General features: G+C 44.2%; 1 protein-coding gene across 5 annotated transcripts in view; it reads left to right on the forward strand.

Annotated features, from left to right (window-relative positions):
* CIT (citron rho-interacting serine/threonine kinase) overlaps positions 1-25,508 on the forward strand; it is a 168,275-nt gene that overhangs the window by 135,046 nt on the left and 7,721 nt on the right. For 3 of the 5 annotated variants that reach the window (XM_041729458.1, XM_041729459.1, XM_041729462.1), the window contains 18 exons: positions 5,429-5,569; positions 6,013-6,120; positions 7,777-7,939; positions 8,215-8,379; positions 11,353-11,490; positions 12,232-12,412; positions 13,071-13,162; positions 13,683-13,787; positions 14,002-14,171; positions 15,387-15,467; positions 15,597-15,732; positions 17,379-17,518; positions 20,165-20,257; positions 21,763-21,871; positions 21,988-22,116; positions 22,658-22,738; positions 24,449-24,527; positions 24,651-24,830. In XM_041729458.1, coding sequence (XP_041585392.1) covers positions 5,429-5,569; positions 6,013-6,120; positions 7,777-7,939; positions 8,215-8,379; positions 11,353-11,490; positions 12,232-12,412; positions 13,071-13,162; positions 13,683-13,787; positions 14,002-14,171; positions 15,387-15,467; positions 15,597-15,732; positions 17,379-17,518; positions 20,165-20,257; positions 21,763-21,871; positions 21,988-22,116; positions 22,658-22,738; positions 24,449-24,527; positions 24,651-24,830 — 2,291 coding nt within the window. The remainder of the gene's footprint in view (positions 1-5,428; positions 5,570-6,012; positions 6,121-7,776; positions 7,940-8,214; positions 8,380-11,352; positions 11,491-12,231; positions 12,413-13,070; positions 13,163-13,682; positions 13,788-14,001; positions 14,172-15,386; positions 15,468-15,596; positions 15,733-17,378; positions 17,519-20,164; positions 20,258-21,762; positions 21,872-21,987; positions 22,117-22,657; positions 22,739-24,448; positions 24,528-24,650; positions 24,831-25,508) is intronic. The other 2 variants (XM_041729460.1, XM_041729461.1) reach the window with 1 other exon arrangement.

Below are 25,508 nucleotides of genomic sequence, written 5' to 3' on the forward strand. Positions count from 1 at the left end.
TTTTTTAAAATGATTTTTGATGTAAACACCTGATTAATCATGATCACAGTGAAAATGTAAAACATTTTTATCATCTAAAAAAGTTCCCTTCTAGCTGATACCTTCTGACCCTGGCCCCAGGTACCCACCAATCTGTTCTTTGTCACTACCGATAACTTTCTTTTCTAGAATTTCCTAGAAGTAGAGTCATACTATATATACTCTTGTATCTGGATTCTTTATTTATTTATTTTTAATTTTTATTTATTTATGATAGTCACACACACAGAGAGAGAGAGAGAGAGAGAGAGAGAGAGGCAGAGACACAGGCAGAGGGAGAAGCAGGCTCCATGCACCAGGAGCCTGACGTGGGATTCGATCCTGGGTCTCTAGGATCGCTCCCTGGGCCAAAGGCAGGCGCCAAACCGCTGCGCCACCCAGGGATCCCTGGATTCTTTATTTTTTTAAAAAAATTCTTAAAAAGATTTAGAGAGAGAGTGTGCGAATGAGGGGAGGGGTAGGAGGAGAGAGAGAAGGAGAGAGAGAATCTCAAGCAGACTCCGAGTCGAGCATGGAGCCCAGTGTTTAACCAACTGAGCCACCCAGGCACCCATGGATTCTTTGGTTAAGTATGCTTTTGTGAAATATCCATGCTGGTGAATGTACTAGCAGCTCATTCCTTTTTATTGCTAAGCAGTAATTTGTTGTATGGATATTCCATAATTTATCTATTCACCTGTTGATGAACCTTTAAATAGTTTCTAGTTTTTAGTTATTATAAACAATTCTGCTCTGAAAACTTGTGTGTAAATCTTTGTATGTATAATATTTTCATTCCTTCAGGAGGAGAATTGCTGGGTCACGTGTATGTTTGTAACAAAATGCTACACCCAACAAAATGGTTGAGTGTAGCAAAATGGCTCCATTTTGCTACACCCAACAGCAGTTTCAACCCCACAATGCTTTGTTTGTATTGATTGCCCTTTCTAGTGTGTGTATACAGTATCACATCGTGACTTTAATTTGCATTTCTTTAATAATGAAGGATAAACATCTTTTCATGTGTTTGTCATTCATTTATCTTCTTTTGGGAAGTATAAGTTCAAATCTTTTGGGTAGTTACTTCTGAGTAAAGTTTTTAAAGATTTCTTCATAATAACATTTTGCCAGATGTATGTATGGTGAATCTTTCACCTAGTCTGTAGTTTGCCTTGTCTTTTAAAACAGTATTTTTCAAAGAGCAAATGTTTTTAATTTTTATGAAGTCAAATTTATCAGTTTTAAAAAATGGTTTGTATTTTCTGTGTCCTATTTAAGAAATCTATGCTTATCCTAAAGTTGAAGATATTTTCTTCTCTTTGCACTCCTAGAAGTTTTATAGTTTGAGCTTTTATATGTAGGCCTAGGATGTATTTTGAATTACTTTTTATGTATGGTATGAGAGTAGAGGTTCACTATTTTTCAGAGCTATCCTGTTACTCCAGTGCCATGTTGAAAAGACTATTTTTTTCATTAGATTTTCTTGACACCTTTGTCACAAAGCCATCTGCATGTCTATGCTTATTTCATTACCAGATCATCTGATTATAACACATCTTGAAGTCAAGATATATTATAGTGTGTATGTTTTATCATAAGTGTACTCTTTAATCACCATCCCCTATTTCTCCCATCCTCCCATTCACCTCCTCTCTGGTAACCATCAATTTGTTCTCCATAGAGAAGTCTATGGAGACTTCTATATGCCTATTTCTTGGTTTTTCTTTATTTTTTTGTATTTGCTCATTTGTTTTCTTTCTGAAATTAACTCAAGTGTCCTCTTCATTAGGTATAGAGACTTGTAAATGGGCCCAGAATCACAGTCTCAGAGTTGGGAAGTTTTTTATGTCATGGAGCCCAAATTCCTAGCCTTTGTTCCATTGATCTCTTCATCCCTGCCCCAGGCAGACTTTGCTAATGGATATTTCTCCGAAATCTTTCCTCTTGGTCCTGAAATGGCTTCAGAAGCTTTTTTGACATGGCACTTGACAGCCATCATCAGTCCATTGGAGGTGATGCCAAAGATGAAAGCCCATTGCGAATTCTGGTCAAATTAACCTGCTGCCTAAGGCCTAACATTCCCCACCAGTGGGCCTGGTTGAACCTCAGCCTGAGTGCACAGTGCCTTTGGACATCCCAACCCATTTTTTCCAGCAACTTTAATTCTCAGAAAGTCCTGTCTCATTTTGAATTAAAGCCTGTAACTTCCAACCGTTGGTTCAGTTTCATTGAAACACTTGAAAATAGAGCAGTCTGATATTTACAACCAAACTAGGGGATTAATACTGATTAATAATCAAATTACTTGATTAATAATTTTAAAACTAATGTTTAATTAGCAAGTGCCAGGTGCCCTTTTGAATATTTTCCATGAATTGGCCCATACATTTCTTGCAACAGTTTTTTTTTAAATATATATTTTTTTATTTTTATTCATGATAGTCACACACACACACAGAGAGAGAGAGAGAGGCAGAGACACAGAGGGAGAAGCAGGCTCCATGCACCGGGAGCCTGATGTGGGATTAGATCCTGGGTCTCCAGGATCGCGCCCTGGGCCAAAGGCAGGCGCCAAACCGCTGTGCCACCCAGGGATCCCCTCTTGCAACAGTTCTATGAGATAACTACTTTTATTATCTCTTGGACAGTCAGCTAGATACCTAAGTAGCTCTCCCATTCTATATCACCTTCTCTTTCCTAAGAGAAACCTTTCAAGTCCCCCCAAATTTGAAATGTTCTTTTCTGGTAGATTTATCTTTCCAAAGAGAGTTTCTAGAAGTCCACATGGTCTGAACAACATGGAGTAGAGTGGGATATCACCAGCTCTATTATGACTGTAAGTCTCTGCCAATTACCCTGGGCTCTTTGGCTAGTTTTATCACACCACTGACACTCACTGACCTGTTACATCACCACCAACCCTTCCATAGGTTTTTTAAATAAATGTCTTTATATTCTGTGTTTATCAGTCAGTGTGTATGTGTGTGTGTATAAGTTTTTATTTATTTGAGAGAGCATGAGCAGGACAGGGGAGAAGCAGTGGGAGAAGCAGTGGGAGAAGCAGTCTCTCCACTGATCAGAGAGCCCCACATGGGTCTTGATCCCAGGACTCCAAGATCATGACCTGAGCTGAAGGCAGACGCTTAACACTGAGCCACCCAGGCACCCCTAGCAGTTGGTGTTTTTAAAAATACTGTCCTTTTGAACTTTCTCTGGTTGGTTTTGGTCCATCCTTTCAGCCACCAGGGTTGTTTGGTGCTCTGGTTCTGTGATCCAGCTCCTTCCTGCCAGTCTCCTGTCACCCATGTAAAACTGTTGGACAGCTGAAAGCACAGAGGTAATGCTCTCCTTCCAGTCTAACACTGACCTGTGAATAGCCCCCATTTGCGTCTCTCTGGGAAGCAGGTAAATGGCTTTGAAAAATATTCCACTGAGCAACCTGCCACTCTTGTTTTATTATAGTAAACAAGCAGCCTGTTTCTTGGAAAGCTAACGGACAGTTGATGCATTTCTTCTAGAGAAATATTTTGGGCTCGGCTGTCACCAAACCAATTCTTGTCCCAGCTCCTGTTTCTCTGCTTCCTGCCTAGTAATTAATGTTGTCCTAAAATAGTGGGAAGAAACTAAAGAGGGTAATTTGCGGAAATCACTTGCGCTGTAGGGGGCTGATCGCTCTCTTTAAGACATAATCTTAGCTGTTTTCTCTGCCGCCCTCCCACCCCCATATTTTAGGGTTTCTGTGTGTGTGTGTGTGTGTTTTAAGATTTTATTTATTTATTCCTGAGAGACACACAGAGACAGAGGGAGAAGCAGGCTCCCTGTGGAGGGCCTGATGCTGGACTTGATCCCAGGACCCTGGGACTACCACCTAAGCCCAAGGCAGTTGATCCACCACTGAGACCCCCAGGTGCTCCAGATTTCTGTGGTTTGATTCAGAAATTCCAGGTTGGGATACAGGCCAGATGATCTCTGGTTGCTGGTGGCTGACAGTATCTCTTGCTTTATAGAGGACTGATGGGAGACTGGTGGAGGAGGTGAACAGGAGAGAACAGGTGGGGAACAGAAAGGAAAGCCTGAACTAGATGGCAGGAAGGAAAGAGAGAGAGAAAGAAAAAGAGAGAATGAATGAATGAATATATCTGGTAGGTTGGGGCATGGTGCTCAGTATGTTACCCAGTTGGGGAGGGATTATCCTCACTTTCAGATGAAGACACTGAGGCTTTTAGAGACAAGATGAGCTAGCTGCCTGTGTGGTCCTATGACTGCTAAGTGTTTGAACCAGCATTTATCCTAGAGTCTGCAGCATTGCAAAGCCCAGGTTCATCTCATCACACCATGATGCCTCAAGGAATCCACTTCCCCTCAAGAGGAAGGGCCATGGAGGAATGGAGATGGAAAGAGAAACAAAACATAGGTGGAGGGAAGCGAGATGGGATGTAGAGGGTCAGCAAATTCTGGAGTTGGCAGTGGCACTCGGCCTTTTGGGGCTGAGAGCACAGAGATTTGCCATTGCCTCTTGGGAAATGCCCATGGTGTTTACTGCTCTTTAGGAGCTGTGTCCTTGAGTCTGCAGAGAGTCTAGGCCAACAGGGGAGGGAGTATTAGGGCCACCGCTAGGGTGGTTAGATTGTCACCCAGGGGTCGGACAACATCAGGCAGAGTCTCATCAGAATAGCTGCTCTTTGCTGCTTTTTTTTGGAAACAGAAGCATTTTAGGAAAGAGAGCCATAAAGAGAGAGCATCTTTATAGCTTGCCTTATTTTCTGGTTGACTTCCATTGTAAAAATTGGAGAGAGATTTCCAGCACAAAACTATTTCTCTAAAGCCCTAAAGTGATCCCCCTGCCCCCAGGTTTTACTGACTCATGTGCAGAGTCTGGGCCCTTCCTCCTCCTCCCTCCCCATACTGCAACAGTATCTCCTGTGACTGTGGCTATCTGTGTACTGGTTGGGAGTCCCTTGCCTTGACAAGGCACTCCTTATGTTAGAGATGACATGATTCCCCTTTGTGCATCCACACTGCTGAACAGGTGATGTCTCACAATAGCAAAGCAAAGCTAAGGACAAATTGGAGCTTAGTTGTCATGGCAGTAAGTCACAGCATCTTCGATGTCCAGTCAGATGGGCCAAATTTCCTTAACTGTAACTGACTGGAAAGCCAGACACGCCAGCCTTCCTCTCACAGTGGGGATCCTGTAACCTGCTGGCCATGAGAGACTTCTGGGCAAATTCTTTTTCACCGTGCCATGCATCCATTTGGGACAGAAGACAATCAGTAATTCTGGAACGAGATGATTTCAGAAGCCAAGATTTGATACCATGCCAGAAGTTAGTTTGGTAACAAGAACAGTGGGGGAATGAGTTGTATTGTCCATGGTATCGAGACTGTGTCTGACCTTTCTCCCCACTAGCAAGCCAAATTACAGCAGCAGATGGACCTGCAGAAGAATCACATCTTCCGTTTGACTCAAGGGCTGCAAGAAGCTCTGGACCGGGCTGATCTGCTGAAGACAGAAAGGAGTGATCTAGAATACCAGCTAGAAAACATTCAGGTGAGAACCAGCAAAGGGAATTTACTTAAAAACTGTCTGTGGAGGCGAAGCATGATGGCTAAAAGCCACCTGGTGAAATGGCCACTATCTTTATATTGTATACTATTGTGTATTTCTCCCAATATTTCATTATGAAAATTTCCAAACCTTCAGGGAGGTTGAAAATACCTATAATGACTAGCTCAGAGATTCTAGTATGAACCCCTGGCTGTTTTTACTTTTCCATATACTTATCCATCTCTGTTTGTTTTTTAGTGGGTTTTTTTTTTTTTTTTTTTGGCTGTAAGGATAGGACCTAGTAAGTAAATAGTGGCTCAGTGGAGTTTGGGTTGAATTTTCATATGCTAGTATCCTCACGACATTTTTTTATTTTCATAAAGTACCAAATTTAAAAGCATCCTTCCTTCTTTGGCTGAGCTTATTTTTTTCTTATGGATTTTCAGGTTCTCTACTCTCATGAAAAGGTGAAAATGGAAGGTACTATTTCTCAACAAACCAAACTCATTGATTTTCTGCAAGCCAAAATGGACCAGCCCGCTAAGAAGAAAAAGGTGAGTCCTAGTGTTTGAAAAGCAGGGAGTTTTTGCTCAGGGATCATGATTCATTAAATACTGTTGTGATAGATAATTATAGAAACATCAAAGAAAACAAAATACAGGTTTTCTTGTTTTATATTGGGTGGAAAATAGGTCTTGAGATAGAATAGTCCTTACTTAGAAAGGATGTCATTATCAAGTCTGTAACTCATGACTTTGTGTTCATGGCCTTTAAAATTGTAGTGCCTGTCTCTGATAAGAAAGTGATTTTTTTTTCCTTTTTCATTTTCTAAGCAGCTGGGGTGAGGGTGATAGCACAGAGAAAGGTTTACACGGAGGTCATTATACAAGACTCCAGAGGGATTAGCAGGTCACAGGTACAGTGCTGGAGAGAGATTATAGGTCATGTGTGTGGGATTCACAACAGAGAGGTGTTCTCAGTTCTGTAGAAGGATTCTTAGGGCACATGTACAGGATTTTAGAAAAGACTCAAAATTACCTGGCCCAGTCCTTTTGATTGGCAAAGGCCTAGAAAGAGACCAGCAACCAGGGAGTTGAGGTGACTGACTCACCAAAAGTGCCTGACCAGATAGTTCTGCCCTCCACTGAGTGCTGCTCCATCCCTTTAAAATCATGGTAGACCAATTAAAAACAATGACCAAAAAGGAACCATGGGGAGGGTCATATGTAGATGCACTTGGGAAGACTTTTTACTACCTCGAAAACATGCTTCCCTAAGCCACTGAAGCCCTTCTTAATAGGTTTGGCCAAGTGTTCTCAGTTGGAAAAGGTCTCTAAGGAGCTTGCAGTTGCCTTCTAAAGGCATTCCTGCCCCGGGGGAACAGGGCAGCCCTCCTGTGACTTGGAGTACCCGAGAGAGGGCTGGAGTGGGCCGTGTTCCCTGCGCTGTCTTGACCATTAGGGGTGAGAGCAGTCTCCTGTGGTGGCTGCAGGGGAGGGATGTTCTGGTACACCATGTGATTGTTTGTATTTATGATATTGAATCTTTATTTATGATTTTGAATCTTTTTTATCTTAGCAGCGAATTGTTATCTGATTATGTCATGTGATGTAGTTAGGGTGTTTCCATTTATTTTTGGATTTTTTTTTTCCCCTGGTCACATTATTCCCTGTTTATCTTTTGCCCTTCATGTGCAGTCCATGTTTCCATTTGCTTGCTTTTTTTTTTTTTTTTTGAGTAAGCCCCTTGTTTTGATATCATTTCTGTATTCAGGTATTTGGTCTTTTTTTTTTTTTTTTTTTTTAACATTCACCTCTGTGTCTTGTAACTAAGTGTCATGAGACAAACGCAAAGCAAGAGTGATTTCTGAACCATCCCTCCTGACTCCATCCTCCACTTCCATTTTTTGAGGGTAAAGACTCAGGAAATGGCTCTCCTTCTTGGGAAGTGCTAAAGGAAGAGGTGGTGGCAGTTCAAGCATCTTGAACCCTCTTGTTGAAAGTTTCCGAAACCCTATTTTTTTCCAGCCGGCTGGGATGGGCTGTGGCTCAGTCCCCCTTCCCCCCCTTCACATGCCATTTTTACTAAATCCACTTACAGTGAGTATGCTCCTGGCTTTCGTGGTTTGCTCCTCTTGAGACAGAGTTCCTTTAGCTAGTTTAAAGTGCCAGTTTCCAGGAGTTAGGAGATATCTCTGTTTCCATTGCTAGGGTTTATTTAGTCGACGGAAAGAGGACCCTGCTTTGCCCACACAGGTTCCTCTGCAGTACAATGAGCTGAAGGTGGCTCTGGAGAAGGAGAAAGCTCGCTGTGCAGAGCTAGAGGAAGCCCTCCAGAAGACTCGCATCGAGCTCCGGTCTGCCCGGGAGGAAGGTAGGGGCACTCTCTATGCCACATCTGTGGAAAAGGCAGAGGACCCATCTCAAGCAGATAGGTTGTACTAGTTTAGCATGTACTTATGGCCCAGAAGCTCTCAGTCCAGATGACCCAAGTCTGAAAAGTTCAAAGCGTCCTTGGCATTTCCCATTTGGCACGATGCGTGTTCCTTTGGTCTTGGGTCCTTGAAAGACAGCCCAGGGGCAGTCCACGTGGTTTTGGCCTCTTGGTGACCCAGCTAACCAGAAGGCATTGGACTGGTCTTTCTCCAGCTGCCCACCGGAAGGCCACAGACCATCCGCACCCATCTACGCCAGCCACCGCGAGGCAGCAGATTGCCATGTCTGCCATCGTGCGGTCACCTGAGCACCAGCCCAGTGCCATGAGCCTGCTTGCCCCACCATCCAGCCGCAGAAAGGAGTCATCAACTCCAGAGGGTACGTTCTCAAGGAGCCACCGGGGTTTTGTTGAAAACTGTTTTTAATTGACTAAGAAAATGCAGACCTGTGGTAAAAGTGACAAGTAATAATACTAAGGATAAGAATACTCAAGAGTAAGAAGTCCATCTTCTTCCCCATCCCAATGCCAGTTCCCTTAGCCAGAGACCACCACTATATTCTTCCAGCAATAGTTCATGCATGTAAGCACACGTCATGTTATTCATGTATCTTATCTAATTATGTTTAAAGAGTATGAGAAAATAGGCATATTTTCCTCAGCCTTTTTTTCTGTTACAAATACCATAGCACACTATGCTGTACCCTGCTCTTTCTTTTCCTTAAAATATTAGATTGTTTATAAATACATATGAATCAACTTTGTCCTTTGAGAGGGCTGCGTAGTATTCACTGGTGTGGTTACATGGTTAACCTATGAAAGCAGATGCCTGTTGTCAGGCATTTAGGTTGTTTCCAGTCTCTCCTTACCAGGAGCACCCTGTAGTGAAATCCTGCACCTCTGTGGCTGCTAGTCATAGGATCAGTTCTTGCAAAATGACTCACTGCATTAAAGATTATTTGCGTTTCGAGTTTTGGTAGTCTTCCACTTTATATTCTTACCAACAGCATAAGAAGTTTTCTTTGTGTTCTTAAAAGTACTCTGTTCACCTAGAGAGGAAAAAGACTTAAAAAAAAAAAGGCCAGGTTGTGAGGGTGATCTGGCTGGGACATTGGTCACCCCAGTGATCACCAGGGTGGATTCGGCTGATCCGGCTAGCTAGGCAGGTGTCCCCTTCCTCCCACAGTGCTCTGTGTGCATGCTCAGTTAAAGGGGTTGCCCTTCCCTGATAGAGGAGGGCTGTTCTTCCGTCAAGGGTATATGAGTAGCTATGCTCCCCTGCTGGAACCTCCAAACAAGCTCTCAAGGTCCCTTTGTAGGAGAACATCAGGTGGTCAAGTTTCTAAGATTCCAGATACATCCAAATGAGACACTGTGTATGGCAGTCTGCCTTTAAGAAAAAAAAAAAAAAAAAGGCCAAGGAAGGTGGTTTTGCAAGGTCTTAGGGGATTGTAGAGCGGAGCTGTGGGTTAGCGTCATAGCACCACAGTATAACTGATTTTAGTTGCAAATCTCGATGGCATTTTGGTGTGTCCATGGTTTTTCTTTGGTGATGATGTGCTCTTGTTTCCTATGTTTCCATAACACTTTGAATCAAAAACTTTACCCTTTAGAGTCATGGTGATGGTGATGGTAACGCAAGGGGAAGAAAATAGTTTCCGACCGTAGTGTCCATTGAAAGGGCTTCATAGAGCAGCAGCCTGCGAGCTTCCTCAGACCCCAGGCACCTCCTTCCCATGTGCCACATGTTCATGGTGTCAGAGTGCTTTCACGCCATTTATTCCTTACAACTTTCTGGTAAAGGATGGGAGGCAGTGTTCTGTGGAGAACTTGATTTGAACTCAGAAATTTGGATTCTGAGCTTTTCTGTTCAAAGCTGTCTTTAATAAGGTCACTATGGAGAGGGAGGCCATAGAATGGGAGGGGGAGCAACCTAGTTCTTTTAAAGACTGGAATATAAATGTAAGAATTAGATTTTTAAGGCTTAAAAGGAGGTTTTCATGAAAGAACAGGACACAAAGGGAGAAATCTTCAGTCAGTTTATCTAATAACTAGAAATGTTGTAATTCAGAATTGATTTTGAAACTGAATTCTGAAAACTTCTACGTACGAGAGTTCATCTGGAAAACAAAGCTTTGATGATTGATTAAAATATTTACAAACATTTAACTCAAAAGCATGTTTCTTTATGCCCACAAACATCTTTGCTATCAAATAGCCTATCTTATGCCAGTAATACATTCTTTAAAAATACTCAATTTCCAATAACTGGATAATGGAGATTTTAACTTGATTCATATAAATCTAGTTGGATCTGTTCGTGTTAAGATAGTTTCATAGTCTACCTAATCCGCTGTAATGGTTTTTTAGCAGCTTTATTGAGATGAATTAACACACCATACAGTTCACACTTTTGAAGCATATGATGTTTTTTATCAAGTGCACAAGCTTGTACAGTCATCACATTGTAATGTTGACATTTTTGGCCTCAACCTTTCCCTCTCCTTTATAGCACCCTCCTGGTTAGCAGACCCTCTGCATTCTCCCCTCTGCCCTGACCTCTGGCAGCCACTAAGCCAAATAGATTTGCTATTCTAGACATTTCATATAAATGAAATCATATCATCTTTTTTTTGGTATCTGGCTTTCATTGAGCATAATGCTTTTGAGATTCACCCATGTTGTAGCATTTATTAGTTCTTCACCTTTTCTGGTTGAGTTATATTCTGTTGTATGATAGCACATCTTGTCAGTTAATCCACTAGTAATCATTTGGGTTGTTTCCACTTTTAGGCCATTATAAATAATGTTGCTGTGAACATTGTATGTTGTGGCTATGTATGTTTCCAGTTCTCTTGGGGATATACCTAGGAAGGGAATCGCTGGGTAATCCTAAATTTAACTTTTCGAGGGACTGCCAAACTGTCTTCCAGAGTGGAGTGGCTATATCATTTGACGTTCCCATCAGCAGTGTATGAGGGTTCTAATTTCTCCACATCTTCACCAACAGTTGTTTCCTTCACTAGATGTCCTAGTGGGTGTGAAGTAGAATCTCATTGTGCTTTTGATTTGTGTTTTTCTAATAACTAATAACGTTGACCATCTTTTCATGTGCTTTTCGGTCATTTATTTATTTTCTTTGGAGAGATGTCTAGTCAGATCCTTTGCCTATTTTAAAGTTGGGTTTTTTGTCTTTTTATTACTGAGTTGTAAGAGCTTTTTATATATCCTAGCAACAAGTCCTTTGTCAGAGATATGATTTACAAATATTCTTTCCGATTCTGTTTTTTTTTACTTTCTTGATGGAGCTATTTGTAGCACCTAATGATTTTTTAAAAAAAATTTTCCTTCAGAATTCAGTCGGCGTCTTAAGGAGCGCATGCACCACAATATTCCTCACCGATTTAACGTAGGATTGAACATGCGAGCCACAAAGTGTGCTGTGTGTTTGGATACTGTGCACTTTGGGCGCCAGGCATCCAAATGTCTTGGTAAGAGCAGTTGTGCATTTGCAGTGGGCACTTGCATGTCTCTACCTAAACAGATCTATCTGATGGGGGTGGGTTTTTTTTTTCTTTTTTCAAGATTTATTTATTTATGTTACAGCAGGAATGGGAGGGGTAGAAAGAGAGGGAGAGACAATTTTTAGCAATGTCTGCACTGAGCAGAGAGCCCGATGCAGGCAGGACTTGATCTCACAACCCTGAGATCACAACCTGAGCCGAAACCAAGAGTTGGACACTCAACCAACTGTGCTACCCAGGAACCCCTGTTTTTTTTTTTTTTTAAATTTTTTCATCCTATAGTGCATTCATTTTCAAGCTTTTAGTTTCAGTGGGAGGCCTCTATTTTTCCCCTGTTAAAGGAATGAGCTTATCCATGTTTCCAGCTCATGTCTCCCCCTCCCTTTGCAAAATGCCTGTGCTTTGCTGATTTCTAGCCTCCCTTCCTCCCCCTTCCCTTTTTGCCAGGTTGCTCTCTCCCTACTTTTAGGCTGTGTGCTGGCTCCAACTGAACTGTGCAAACAGGTCCCTTACACACTTGTTTGTAGCAGCTTGGGGAGAATCCAGGAACATTGTGTTGAGAGCACTTGGCTCTCTGTAGGGGCCTGGCTTCTGGGAAAGCTTAGGGATTCCCCGGGTGATGGGGCCTGGCTGGGGCTTGGCTGGCAGAGGAAATAATGGGCCAGGGTCAGCCAAGGTGTTTTCAGCTTGTTCGCTGCTTTTCCCCAGAATGTCAGGTGATGTGTCATCCCAAGTGCTCCACGTGCTTGCCAGCCACCTGTGGCCTGCCAGCTGAGTATGCCACACACTTCACTGAGGCCTTCTGTCGTGACAAAATGAACTCACCGGGGCTTCAGACCAAGGAGCCCAGCAGCGGCTTACACCTGGAAGGGTGGATGAAAGTGCCCAGGTATTGTGGGAGGGTGCCTTGGGCTGGGTGCCAGGTGCTGGTGAAGGCGCCACCCCTGAAATATGCCACCCTGGAATAAGGGTTATTTTGAGCCAAAGGGACTTGACAAACAGCAGATCTCAGAAGGACACTCTGACCTCCTCTTTCTCTTCTAAAAGTAGGAGATAAAAGCAGCCTTCCCTTATCCAGGAGGAAAGAAATATTATCACCAGAGACAGGGAGTCAAGGCCTGCAGAGAGAACTCTTTGCAAAGAAACCTTGTTAAAGTAACCCCTTATCTTCTTTCCACCTCCCCACGACATGTTCGTTGCCTTTTCATAATCATGAGTCTTTGTTGAAGCCAGTGTACCAACACTTAGGTCTGTCCACTTTCTGGGCCTTTATTGTCTGGTGGAGACACCCAGATATATATGTAAAATAAAATGTGTACGCCGTCCTTCTGTTGCTCTGTCTGCCACCAGTGGAATTCCTGGGCCAGCCACAGGCCCTCCAAGGGTAGAAGGGAGCTTTGCCGCCCCTGACACGAAGGCCCCGACTGCTCCCGTTCCCCAGGATGCTTTCTAGAGAAGCATCTCGGCTATGGTCCCCTCTCCCCCTCCTCCTTCCTGAGGATCTTCCAGCTCCACAGCCTCATTCTTGTTCATCCCTATTTCCCCAGGAATAACAAACGAGGACAGCAAGGTTGGGACAGGAAGTACATTGTCCTGGAGGGATCCAAAGTCCTCATTTATGACAATGAAGCCAGAGAAGGTAAATTAATAATTCAGGGGGATGTTTCTGTGCACGTGGTTGACCCAGGTCTCCCAGTCTTGGCGTGAAGGCTTTGGTTTTTCAGACTGCGTTGCGAGCCTTCTACGATTTTCCATTTTTGAAAATTCAAAGCCAAATGACTTCGCTAAAGGTTATTGGTACGATACTCACGTCTATAGGTCTCCCCTCTGAAGAACCTGCAGGGTGCTGCCCTGAAGAGTCTACCTGCTAATACACCTTCAGAGAACTTCTGCCTCAGTCAACTAACCCATAAATCCGCATCGGCATCAGAAATTTGACTGTGCTACTCATCTGACACACTTTATTTTGTTTTTATCTTCCCTCTCCGCCTTCTCTGCACACCTTTTTCCCTCCTCTGTTCTCGTGCGCCTCTCTTTCCACGCATACTCTGTCTCTCTTGCCCTGTCTCTGTCTCTGTCTCTCTCTTTTCTTCTTTCCTTCCGTTGTTCTTTGTTCCTGTTCTTTTGGTTTTCTTTCTGCCCTTCCTCTTTGCACCAAGCTGGACAGAGGCCGGTGGAAGAATTTGAGCTGTGCCTTCCCGACGGGGATGTATCTATTCATGGCGCCGTTGGTGCTTCTGAGCTTGCAAATACAGCCAAAGCAGGTGAGGGGGAGTGGGAGAGCCCACCCCAGGGGCACGCTGGGCTTGGTAAATCAGCTGGGGTGGAAGGGGCCACTGTCCCCGGCTCCCCCGTCATAGGGGGCTGGCAGGGGCGGTGGGGGTAGCAGATTGCTGACACCTCCAGCCCCCCCCTCCCCCCCCGCGTGGGAGTGAAAGAAAGCCACAGCCAACCCCTGCTCTCTGTCCGATGCCCTAGATGTCCCTTACGTGCTGAAGATGGAGTCTCACCCACACACCACCTGCTGGCCTGGGAGAACACTCTATTTGCTGGCTCCCAGCTTCCCTGATAAACAGCGCTGGGTCACCGCCTTAGAGTCCGTTGTCGCAGGTGGGAGAGTTTCTAGGGAAAAAGCAGAAGCCGATGCTGTGAGTATGAAGACAGGCACTGGAGCTTGTCTTTGTTAAGTGGGCTGACGTGGGAGCTGACCAGAGTGGTGGGAGCCCTGTTGCTGCCTCCCCAAGGAGCATTGGCCTGGCACTGTCATGACGGGGACTCTTGTGTGACCAAGACACGGGCTCTTCACTGGCTTGTCTGGCATCACAAGCCCTCCCTCTGCAGCACTTTAGCGTGGGGGTGTCAGCGCCGTTAGCCAGCTCTTGGTCATGGCAGCAAACGTACTCGTAAGGAGATCCTCTCTCTTGTTTACCCTGATGAGTTTATTTGAAGACTTGAGTTGCAAGCACTTGGCCATGAAGCAGCACAAAAGTCTGCCGAAACCATGCCAACTCCGGGAAGGCTTTTCATAACCTTCTCCATAGCTTCCACATGATCTGCTCTTCTGTAGGCAGGTTCAGTATCCTACTTATCCTTAAGACGTTAGAGTCGTAGGTGTGCCTTGATTGGCATCACTCCTCCTGGAAAGTTCCAGGATATAAACAGGGCTCCTTGCTCATTGGCACTTTCTCAACCAAAGGCCAAACACTGGGCTCTTAGTAAACACATTCAGTGTTTGCAAAGGCCAACTTCTTACACATGAGCCTCCTGAGAGGAGCTTGACTCACCGGGTGGACCTGTTTTGATGATTTGTTGTGTTGTTACCTGTGTGAGCCTTTTATTGAAATCCACATTAATATGTGTACAATAGGACTGTGACTGTATTTCCTACGAGTTTCTGTCTGCGTGGGTTCAGGTAAAGAGATTCAGAAGCTGCTTCACTGCTGACACTGTGCTTTGTACTTTTGCTGCAGCCTGGAGGGGAAGGAACCTTCCATGTGGCTTATTAACCCTCTGCAGGTGAAATCCCTTTAGCGTCAGTTTATTTCCCAGCACAGAAAATCTCTCAGTGTCTACTTGCTCATTTATTTTTGCATCCAAGCTGAACTGTAACTCTGATGCTAATTAACAACTGCCCTGGAGATACCAGTAACATTCATGTTTGGCCTTTTGAGCTCAGATCAAAACATGGGGCAAGCCAAGAGCAAATGTATGTTTCTGGCATTTTCAGGAGTAACCTTCCTTTCTTCCTGGCACCAAACTTCTCCCTGTTCTTGCTTTTGTCTCTCTGGATGGTTTGATCGTGAACACTTCAATCTTACTGTGTCGTTTTCTTTCTTTATTTCTTTTTGTCCCAATATGTAAAGAAATTGCTTGGAAACTCCCTGCTGAAACTGGAAGGTGATGACCGTCTAGACATGAACTGCACACTGCCCTTCAGCGACCAGGTAATGCTATTCTCTGGACACTGGCTGTGGCCCCCTGCAGCCACGAGAGAAGGGGCTCTTGCTTTTACTCTTTGAGTTTGTCATGAGGATGTGATTATGGTTCCGTCACCTGTGGATCTGTACTTGCAGGTGGTGCTGGTGGGCACTGAGGAAGGGCTCTACGCGCTGAATGTCCTGAAAAACTCTCTCACCCATGTCCCAGGAATTGGAGCGGTCTTCCAAATTTATATCATCAAGGACCTGGAGAAGCTCCTCATGATAGCAGGTGGTAGACCAAGGATGTGGTGCTCTCTTTTCACTGTCAAGGGAGATGATTTGAGAGTCGAGTGTCATGCTTGTGAAACAGAAAGGCAGGCCCTCCTGGTGACAGACGGGAGCCAAAGCAACTCTTTCCCTTGGGTTCCTGTCGCTGCCCAAGCTGACAGCGCTCTCTGCACACATCCATTCCCTGGTGGTCTGCATAGCACAGTCTGACCCCCAAAGAACACTTCACCGTCATGCCAAGTGAAGAGTCGTGAGCCCCAGAGTCTCATTAACATCAGACCCTTTGATGCCAATGTCCTGGTGACGTCAGCGCCACTGCGGGCTGTGGCCTGAGAGCTTGCTTGCTGTTAGCACATTGCCTCTTATTTCTGTGACCTCTCGGAGACCCTTTGTCTGTTCACCACTGGTTAACATCTTGCCATATTTTTACTCTCTTCCTATACAAACGCATATGCACACACATTAAGTTTTGGACCATCTGAGAGTCCCTTGCAGGGACTTTTATGACCCCAAATTCTTTAGCATATTACCTGACAACAAGAGCGTTCTCTTACACAACCATGGCAAAGAAATGTTTTCTCTCTTTATAGGCTGTCTTTTTTTTTTTTTTTTTTTAAGAGAAAACAGTAATTTGTTGGCTCAGTGTTCAAAAATATCCACAGCCAGGTCTTGTTTCATGTGTGGCTGGATGGAGCTGGGGGCTGAAATAATAGTCAGGAACTGGCCTTTCATTGTCTCTTTAACTATCCCTCTCTTTGCCTCTTTTTTTCTTTCTGCTTTGCTTGCCTCCTTTCCTGTTCTTCCTTTCTTTCTTTCCTCTCCATCCCCACCTCCCTCCCTTCTTTCTTCAGTTTAATCTTTAGAGTAGTTTTAGGTTCACAGCAAAATCAAATGGAAAGGGCAGAGAGTTCCCGTATGTCCCTTGTCCCCACTGTCAATACCCCCGCCAGAGGGGGACATTTGACAGGACTGATGAACCTGCAGTGACGCATCATCACCCAGGGGCCATGGTTTCCATTAAAGTTCACCCGTGGTGTCGTCCATTCTGTGTGTTTGGATGAACCTGTAATGGCATGGATCCGCCATTGGAGTATCACACCAGTTTCACATGGCACAGCTTTTGAATTCTTAATACTTGCTGTAATGCACTAGTCTGATACACTGCCTATAGTCAGATTTTACCTGTGGCTCCCTAATGTCCTTTCTAGGATTCCTCCCCGATTCGTGATCCTGTTCCATTAGTCTCCTGTAATATGAAATGGATCCTCAGCCTTTCTTTTGTCCTCCATGACATTGACCTGTTGGAATAGTTCAAGCCTGTTGTTTTATAAATGTGTCCTTGGTGTTCTTAACCCGTCCTCATCTTTACTTTGGTGGGGAACATGTTTTAAAGACCAGTTCATGTTCTCTGGTTTTATGTCTGCAGGATTTTTTTTTTTTCTTTTCATTCTGGAATCTTGACCAAGAAGCCATATGTTTTTCACTGTAGTTCTAAAACTTGGACCTGAACTGTGCACATAGGAATCTATGGAAAACTGTTCGTCTGCATGGCCTTGCATGGCTGTTTGTGAAGAGAAATAGGATTGCCATCCTGCACCTTTGCTTCTCTGCCTCACACTGACCATGAGGCTCTTCCTTTCTCCTCAGGAGAAGAGCGGGCTCTGTGTCTCATTGACGTGAAGAAAGTTAAGCAGTCCCTAGCACAGGCTCACCTTCCTGCCCAGCCTGACATCTCACCCAACATTTTCGAAGCCGTGAAGGGCTGCCACTTGTTTGCTGCTGGCAAGGTAAGGTCTCCTCAGGGCCTCAGCAGGTGGAATGTTCTTGAAATCAGCTCTGCCCTCCTTCAACAGGGCTTATTGATTTAACCTTGAAATTTGGATGTCCTTTGGGTTAAATTTCTGTTGCTTCCCTTAGGCACAGGAAATAATTTGTGTAGCCATGAAATTTGCATGGGCTTTCAGTCTAGAGGAAACATCAGAGAGTAAAATGAGAATAAAATTAGCAAAACTGAAAGGATGATCATACACACTTAAAAAAAGTGTGTATGTGTGAGTGTGCATGTGAGTGTATATGATGGAGTCTTTTTTTTTTTGAAGTAGGATCCACACCCAGCATGGAGCCCAACATGGGGCTTGAACTCATGACCCCTGAGACCAAGACCTGAGTTGAGATCAAGAGACGCATGCTTAACTGAGCCCCACAAAAGCCCCTAGTCTTTTTTTTTTTTAATCTAACATGGAACCAAACTAGGAAAAAAGTTATATTACTAAAAATTTACAAATTCTGATTTATGAAATTTATATAATATAAAGTCCTGACTTTATAACTAATAGCATACTGATTTTGGCAAGTAAATACATTTGCTTGCCTGCTTTAAGGAAACCTTTAGAGTATTTATGAATGCGTGCACATGAACATATATAACTAATGAAATCTGAATCAAGCATCTGTAGACTCCCTGAGGCTACTGGAGTTCTCCCAAACCACTGCCTTTCCCTTCTCAGAAGACTGCTCACTGGGTATTTGCCATTTAGTCACTTGGTCAGGGTTTACCTAGTGCATCCTGTGGACTTGACCAAGCCTTCACAGGAGATCCACACTGAGGGATGGAGGACCAGTGCAGGGAGGGCTGCTGTGGGCCGCAGGAACCTCCTGAGGGGGCCTTGACCGTGGCCTTGGCCACTGTTCTTGAGGGCTTTTGGTTTCTGAAATACTCTGGCCATGGGGCTGCTGGGATTCTTTTCTTAGTCACTTACACAACGGTTGGGATTAACTGTGGCAACAATAAAAAGAGGACAGAGTATAAAGGAAGAGGATACTGGCCTGGAAAGGTATGGATTTGCAAAGGTTTCTCAGAGGAGGTGAATCTTCAGGGACTGATGAAGGACATTGCAGATTTCCAGATAGGGACCCAGGATTTCCAGATAAGGATCCAGCAAGGAATGCTGTACCTTTTCAGTTTTATCAATTCTTTTTTTTTTTAAAGTTTTTTTTTTTTATTTATTCATGAGAGACATACACAGAGAGGCAGAAATACAGGGAGAGGGAGAAGCAGGCTCCCTATGGGGAGCCTGATGTGGGACTAGATCCCAGATCCCAGGATCAGGCCCTGAGCTAAAGGCAGACATTCAACCACTGAGCTACCCAGGTGTCCCTCAATTCTTCTTTTTGAAGAGAACATTTCCTTTTTTTTTTTTTTTCTCTCTCCTTTTTTCTTGCTTTTTGTTCTTTGTTGTATATTCTCTTTTAGCTGCTGCATGTTTTTATCTCTAATATTACCCATGCTGGATCTCTTATTTGTCTTACTTTCATCAGTGTTATACTGATTTTACTCATCTTTACAAGGGAGCAGCTTTGGGCTGTTTCTTGCTATGATAGTTATCTTACTTATCATTAAGTTTTTCATTTTGCTTAATCTTTGTTTTTCCTTCCTTTCTCTGGCTTTCTTCCATTGTTTTCTTTCTAATCTCTTGTTTAGCTAATTAATTTTCATTTTCATTTTTCTGAAGATAAGCATTTTAAGGCTATACATTTTCCCTCTAACTACAATTTAATCACATCCTGTAAATTTTTATCATTCCACAGATTTTAAAATTTCTTATGATTTCCTTGAATGATAAGTTACTTAGAAATGGGCATTATACAATGTTGGAAATACGAAAAACTAGGCACATTATAAAATCCTAACACATGATTACAGAAACATTCCCAGACTCACTACCCACCCCAAGAACTAGAACATTACTAAAACTTTCCATATCCTGTGTAACTCTTCTTCTCTATCCCACCTTACCCCACCCACCCTGCCAACCACTGACCTTGTCAGCACTGATTTGAGAAGCATATTTTCGCCCTTGATGAAATGACAAAGACCTGGTACTGGGAGGTGAAATTATAGTGATTCGAGTATTCTAGAAAAAGAACTCTACATACACAAATCTTAGCCAAGAGCTTTTCTCTTTGAACCACAACCCCTAAATTCTTGGGGTAATGTCTCCTGCCTTCCTCCTCCCTCGGGGTAAGATCGTCCAAAGACCCTGTCTCTACAGAAGGTGCACATATACCAAATGTGTGTGGTGTCAGGTGATTTCCAGAGGTCTTTGCGAGGTTTTTGTTAAGTCAGTGATTCTTATTTAGGGGCAGTTCTATCCCATGGGGACACTGGGCAGTGTCTGGAGACATTTTTGGTCATCACAGCTGGTGGCAGTGCCATTGGCATCTAGAGGGTAGAGCATAGGGTTGCTGCTAAACATCCTACAATGCACAGACCAGCCTCCTGCCACAGAGAATTATCTGGGCTAGTGTCAGTAGTGCTAAGGTGGAGAGACCCTGCTCTAAATTGGTTTTGTGTTCCCAGTTTTGCTATGGAGCCAGTATACACACTAGTGACCCTCTTTTTCTTTCTTTCTGTTTCCCTGGTTGCCTTTCAGATTGAGAATGGGCTTTGCATTTGTGCAGCCATGCCCAGCAAAGTTGTCATTCTCCGCTACAACGAAAACCTCAGCAAGTACTGCATTCGGAAAGTAAGTCCTGGGCCTCATGCATCCTGCCGTCCCCACCACCTGGCGTGGGAAGTGTGCCCTCTCAGGGAACAGTGTGTGCCAGGGTGACCTCCAGAGAGACAGACGGGCAGACACACCCTTCCTTCCTGGAGGAAGTGCCAGAGTCCTGATTAGCTGTAGTTTGCCCTCTTGATTTCTTTCTCCTATTGGTGAGCTGCCTCTCCAGCCAGCCCAGGGAATTCAGCCCTTTGTTAAAGGAGAAGGGAAGCAGGCTGATGGAGGAGACACTTCCTTTAAATTAGTGTAAAAAAGGACAGAGCTCTCTCTGAGAAGCCAGCCATCCCTAGCGACACTTATCAGAATCTTTGTCAGATCCTAGATGTTTCTATTAATAACTTTTGGAAAAGCCAGTGCTAGCTGTGTTCCTGTGTGTAATGAGGGAGCTGATTCTCCTTGGAGCAGAGTGGTGGTGATGGTGACTGCAGTGTGGACAGGGTGTGCATTAGATCGTTTGCCTCGCTCCTAGAGGCTGGCTGTTGTCCCTAGACTAAGAAAGCTCCCCCTGTTGTAAGCCTAATTCATTTCCGGTGCCTTCATGATTCGTCTCAGAAGTGAAATAAGGGGTATGTAAGGGTCATTATGTGTTAGGGAAACAGTTTCATCCTGCGTGGGCTGTTTGTTTTATTTTATTGAGATGGTACCAGACACTGAGTGGCTACTTTACCAACACTTTTCACAACAGTTCTTAAATTCAGGGGTGGTAATCCCCAATTTTAAGGTAAGACAATTGAGACCGGCTGAGATCCTGTTACAAAGTTGAAACCAAAACTGAAGTTTGATTTTTTTCCTGCTTTTGCTGTGTCATGCTAAAAGTTTCCTCATACTTAGCAGGTGATCAGTAAATATTCAGTGGTGATAGTGTGGATTAGATTTCAACTGTTAGCTCTAGGAAAATTCTCAGAAATCATTGCTTCTTTATTACTCTTGGCCACCATTTGAATAAGCATGCCTAGGTTTTTGAAAATACTAGGATTGGCCTGAAAACAAGAAGAAATTAGAAAGCTGGTCACTAATAGAGATTACAACAATGATGATGAGAGTAATTATATAAGTAATATAGATGCATGTTAGAAACAGCTCACAAAAAGAAGAAAGTAAAACCACTCCCTCTAATAAGCCCTGTGTTTTCCAGTCTTTTTCCTCAGATAAGAATTTGTATTTTTAAAGATCTGCCTTTGACTGCAAACTTCTCATTGAAATGGTGTCTCTGACTTTTTTTTTTTTTGGCTGCCATCTGACCTTATTAGTCTGGGGTTGCAAAGCACCCAGAGGTAGCAAAGGGATTATTGGTCCTCATGGGGGGATGCGAAAGGATTGAGTGTGTTTTCTGTGGCCAAGAACGTGAACAGGTCCAGAGGCGACCATCTCCAAGGCTTGGTTAGATGCCTGAGGTGGAAACAGAATAGCAGCAGAGAGGGTGCTGCCCTGTGTTAACTCACATTGTTTTCTTCTACCCTCTGTCTCAGGAGATAGAGACTTCAGAGCCCTGCAGCTGCATTCACTTCACCAATTACAGTATCCTCATTGGAACCAATAAATTCTACGAAATTGACATGAAGCAGTACACGCTTGAGGGTAGGCCTCAAGTGTCCCCCTACCCAACCCCCTGGCCCCCCTGGCCAAACTCTGCTCTGGTCTGGCTGCCAACTCGAGCCAATCCCTGACACCCCACTTCTCACCCGCCTTTACAGAATTCCTGGATAAGAATGACCATTCCTTGGCGCCTGCTGTGTTTGCCTCTTCTTCCAACAGTTTCCCTGTCTCGATCGTGCAGGTGAACAGTGCAGGGCAGCGGGAGGAATACCTGCTCTGCTTCCACGGTGAGTCGGGGCCTACCGCCTGCCACTGCTCTGAGGGCTTGCAGGCACCGGGAGCCCCGGACCTCCACCGGGGCTCTCACTGGGGCCTGCTCTCTCCTAGTCTCTCCTGAGAGCAGCCGCTTCCTTCTTTCTCTGCCCTCTTCTTTCTCTCCCTCTCCTCTCTCCTTTCCTTTCCTTCTTTCTTGCACTTTCTTTTGATGTTTCTCTTCATTCTTTTTATTCCTCCTCCTGCTCCCCCAACCCCTGCCCAATCTCTGGGTCCTCCAGTCTCTTCTTCTTCCCTGTGTCTGTGTCTCTATTTCTTCCCTTCCTCCCTGTCTCCTCTCTCTTCCTTCTTCCTTTGCTCCTTCTTCCCTGTCTCTCCTTTCCTTTAACACATCTCTCAGAGATGTGGGTCAGCAAAGGTCCTCAGGTTTAAAGGTTCAGCTGAATCTGGCTGGTGGTCCCCTGGGTTCAATCCCTTATTCTTCTGTCAAAGTGTGTGTCATTGATACTGCTCCCTCTGACTTTGCTGCTGCCCCTGGGCTCCAACTCCTTGCAGAATTTGGGGTGTTCGTGGACTCTTACGGAAGACGTAGCCGCACAGACGATCTCAAGTGGAGTCGCTTACCTTTGGCCTTTGGTAAGTGATGCGAAGTATGGAGGGCTCTATTCTGCCAGCAGCTGGAGTCCTGGGAAGGCATTGCAGGTGGAATCCTTTATTGTTTAAGCACTATGCTTGGAATCTATGTGGATTACGTTAGACACCAAGTGCCACAGATCACAGTCACCTGAAGAGTGTTCAGGGCAAAGATTCCGATGCTTGATGAAAAACTGCATAAGCCAAACCCACCAGCCTTGTGAAGTATTTGTTAGGCTCTCATGATAAGAAAGGAGAGCACTCCTTGTATTTAAATCATTTCAAAGGCTGCAGAGTATCCCATGGCATAGCTGAACACCTGTCAATTAAACTAGTTCTAATTAGGCAGAGCACATAGGTCATGCTCATTCTTTTTGTAAGTGTAATCATTGCTGTGATGAATATCTTACATTAAGCTTTGCACACTTGTCAAGTAGTATCCGCTGCTCATAAGCCCTAAAAGCAGAGCTGCTGGGTCAAAGCATAAATACCCATATACATAAACCCACACATATATACAAATATGTACACACATATTGATGTGAATGTTCTGAAACACTGTTATGGCTAAAATACCCGTCAAGGCTATTTAGTTAATCATTTGCTGCATAACATGTTCTAAAACTTGTTATGCACAAGACAACAACAATTTATTATTGCCCAAGATGCTGAGGTTTGACTGGACAGTTCTGCTTCATGTGGTACCATGGGGGCAGTGGGATTAACTACAAAGTCCAAAATGGCCTCGCAAAATGGCGGCCAATCGGTAGAATTTGTGAGAACTCAGCTGGGGCTGGTGGCTAGAGGTTTCAGTTCCTCTTCACGTGGGCTTCTTCCAAGAGTGCAAAAGTGGAAGTCGGCAGGCCTTCTTACTTCCACCACATCCTACTGGTTCAAGCAGCCATGGGGTCAGCCTAGATTCATGGCAAGGAGGCTCCACCAGGGTCTGAGTAACAGGAGGCATGACAGACACACAGTCTAATACCAAAGTCCTGGTTTACCACAAGGGATAATAGTGATAATCTCCTTTACCTTTTAAGACAGAAAAACTCCCATCATATCCTAAAGTTTCATTGACACTGTGATATAGACACCTAGTATTAAAACTAGAAATATTTAATTATCTAGGAACCCAGTCTTTAATTTTTTTTGAAAATGTACAGAATTAAACAGTTTAAAAAGGTATCCAATGAAAAGTCTCATCCATATAACCGGTCTCTCCAATTCTCCATCCCCATTCCCCCAAGTGGGGGAGAACAACTTCTGTTTCTTATCCTTCCAGTGTTTTGTGAAAATACAGATGCATAAGAAAATATAGTCTTATCCCCCCACCACAAACACTTTATTAAAAATCAGCGTGGTGCCACACCACACATTACTCTAAATCTTGTTTTACACACTAAGTAAAACCGCACACCTTATGTATCAGTATATAGAGAGCTTCATGCATTTTTACAGCTGTGCAGAATTGCACAGATATACCATAATTTATTTAACCTATAATGTACCCTTGCTTTGGTTCCCATCTTCTGCTCTGACAACATGGCAGTGAGTAAACTTGAACATGCCTCATTACGTCTGCACATGGATGTGTGTGTGGGATAAATTCTTTTAGGTGGGATTCCTTTGTCCAAGGTTACATCACAGCCTGGGTTTGATTTTCTCTTTTAACCCTTCCTTGTTCCATGCTCCTCTTCCATGGTGACCATGCAGCCTACAGAGAACCCTATCTCTTTGTGACCCACTTCAACTCACTTGAAGTAATTGAGATCCAGGCACGCTCCTCTCTGGGGTAAGCATTGCCCCTTCAGGCTTTGAAAAGCTCAGCTGTTGGGGTTGGGTGTTGGGGCCAAGTGTCTGTTTTCCTCCCATCCTACCTCGCACCAGAGGTAAACTCTGATCTGGAACTCCACAGGACTCCTGCCCGAGCATATTTGGAAATCCCAAACCCACGCTACTTGGGCCCTGCAATATCCTCAGGAGCAATTTACCTGGCGTCCTCATACCAGGATAAATTAAGGGTCATTTGCTGCAAAGGAAACCTCGTGAAGGAGTCCGGCACTGACCACCACCGGGGCCCCTCCACCTCCCGCAGGTACCATACTTCTCTTCTTCACTGCAGGAGGCAGAGTGCTTTTCTGTAACATAGAAGGAAGTTTTGCTAAACTGATCAAAGGTTTCCCAGTCTTCAAGCTCCAGGCACTCAATTCTTTGAGATATAGCATTAAAATGATTCAGTCCTTTACAAGTATCTGGGGAGTTTTTAAATGCCCCCTTGGAAAAGGTAGAAGGAAATGTCTAGTCTTTCTCTGTTGGGTATTTTCAGTGGCACCAGAATGGATCATGAATTATGCATTCCTTGCTTTAGCAGATATTGTGCCATGCTAGTTGGGCTTGCTGTGGGAGGTATAGTGCTGATGCAGTCCCAGATGCATCCCTCCCTGATAGAGCCCAGTGGGAGAGAGACATGAGCAATCAGGCAATTATAGCACAGCCTAGAAGGATGGGGGCTCTCACTGGGGTAGTGTTAGACACCTTGGGAACCCGGGGGAGGGTTCTCAGCCTGCACGTGGGGGCCAGGGAAGATTTCCCAGAAGAAATAAGGCCTTCTATAGGGGCCATGCTATGCTTTCCTCTTTCTTTGCATGTCTTCTGATTTTTTGTTGGAGACTGAACATTTCAAATAATATAATGTGGCAACTCTGGAATTCAGGTCCCTCCCCTCCCTTGTGTTTGTTGTTGCTGTTTATTGAGTCTCCTGGATTAAATCTTG

Source organism: Vulpes lagopus, chromosome 14, assembly GCF_018345385.1.
Source record: "Vulpes lagopus strain Blue_001 chromosome 14, ASM1834538v1, whole genome shotgun sequence".
NCBI lineage: Eukaryota > Metazoa > Chordata > Mammalia > Carnivora > Canidae > Vulpes > Vulpes lagopus.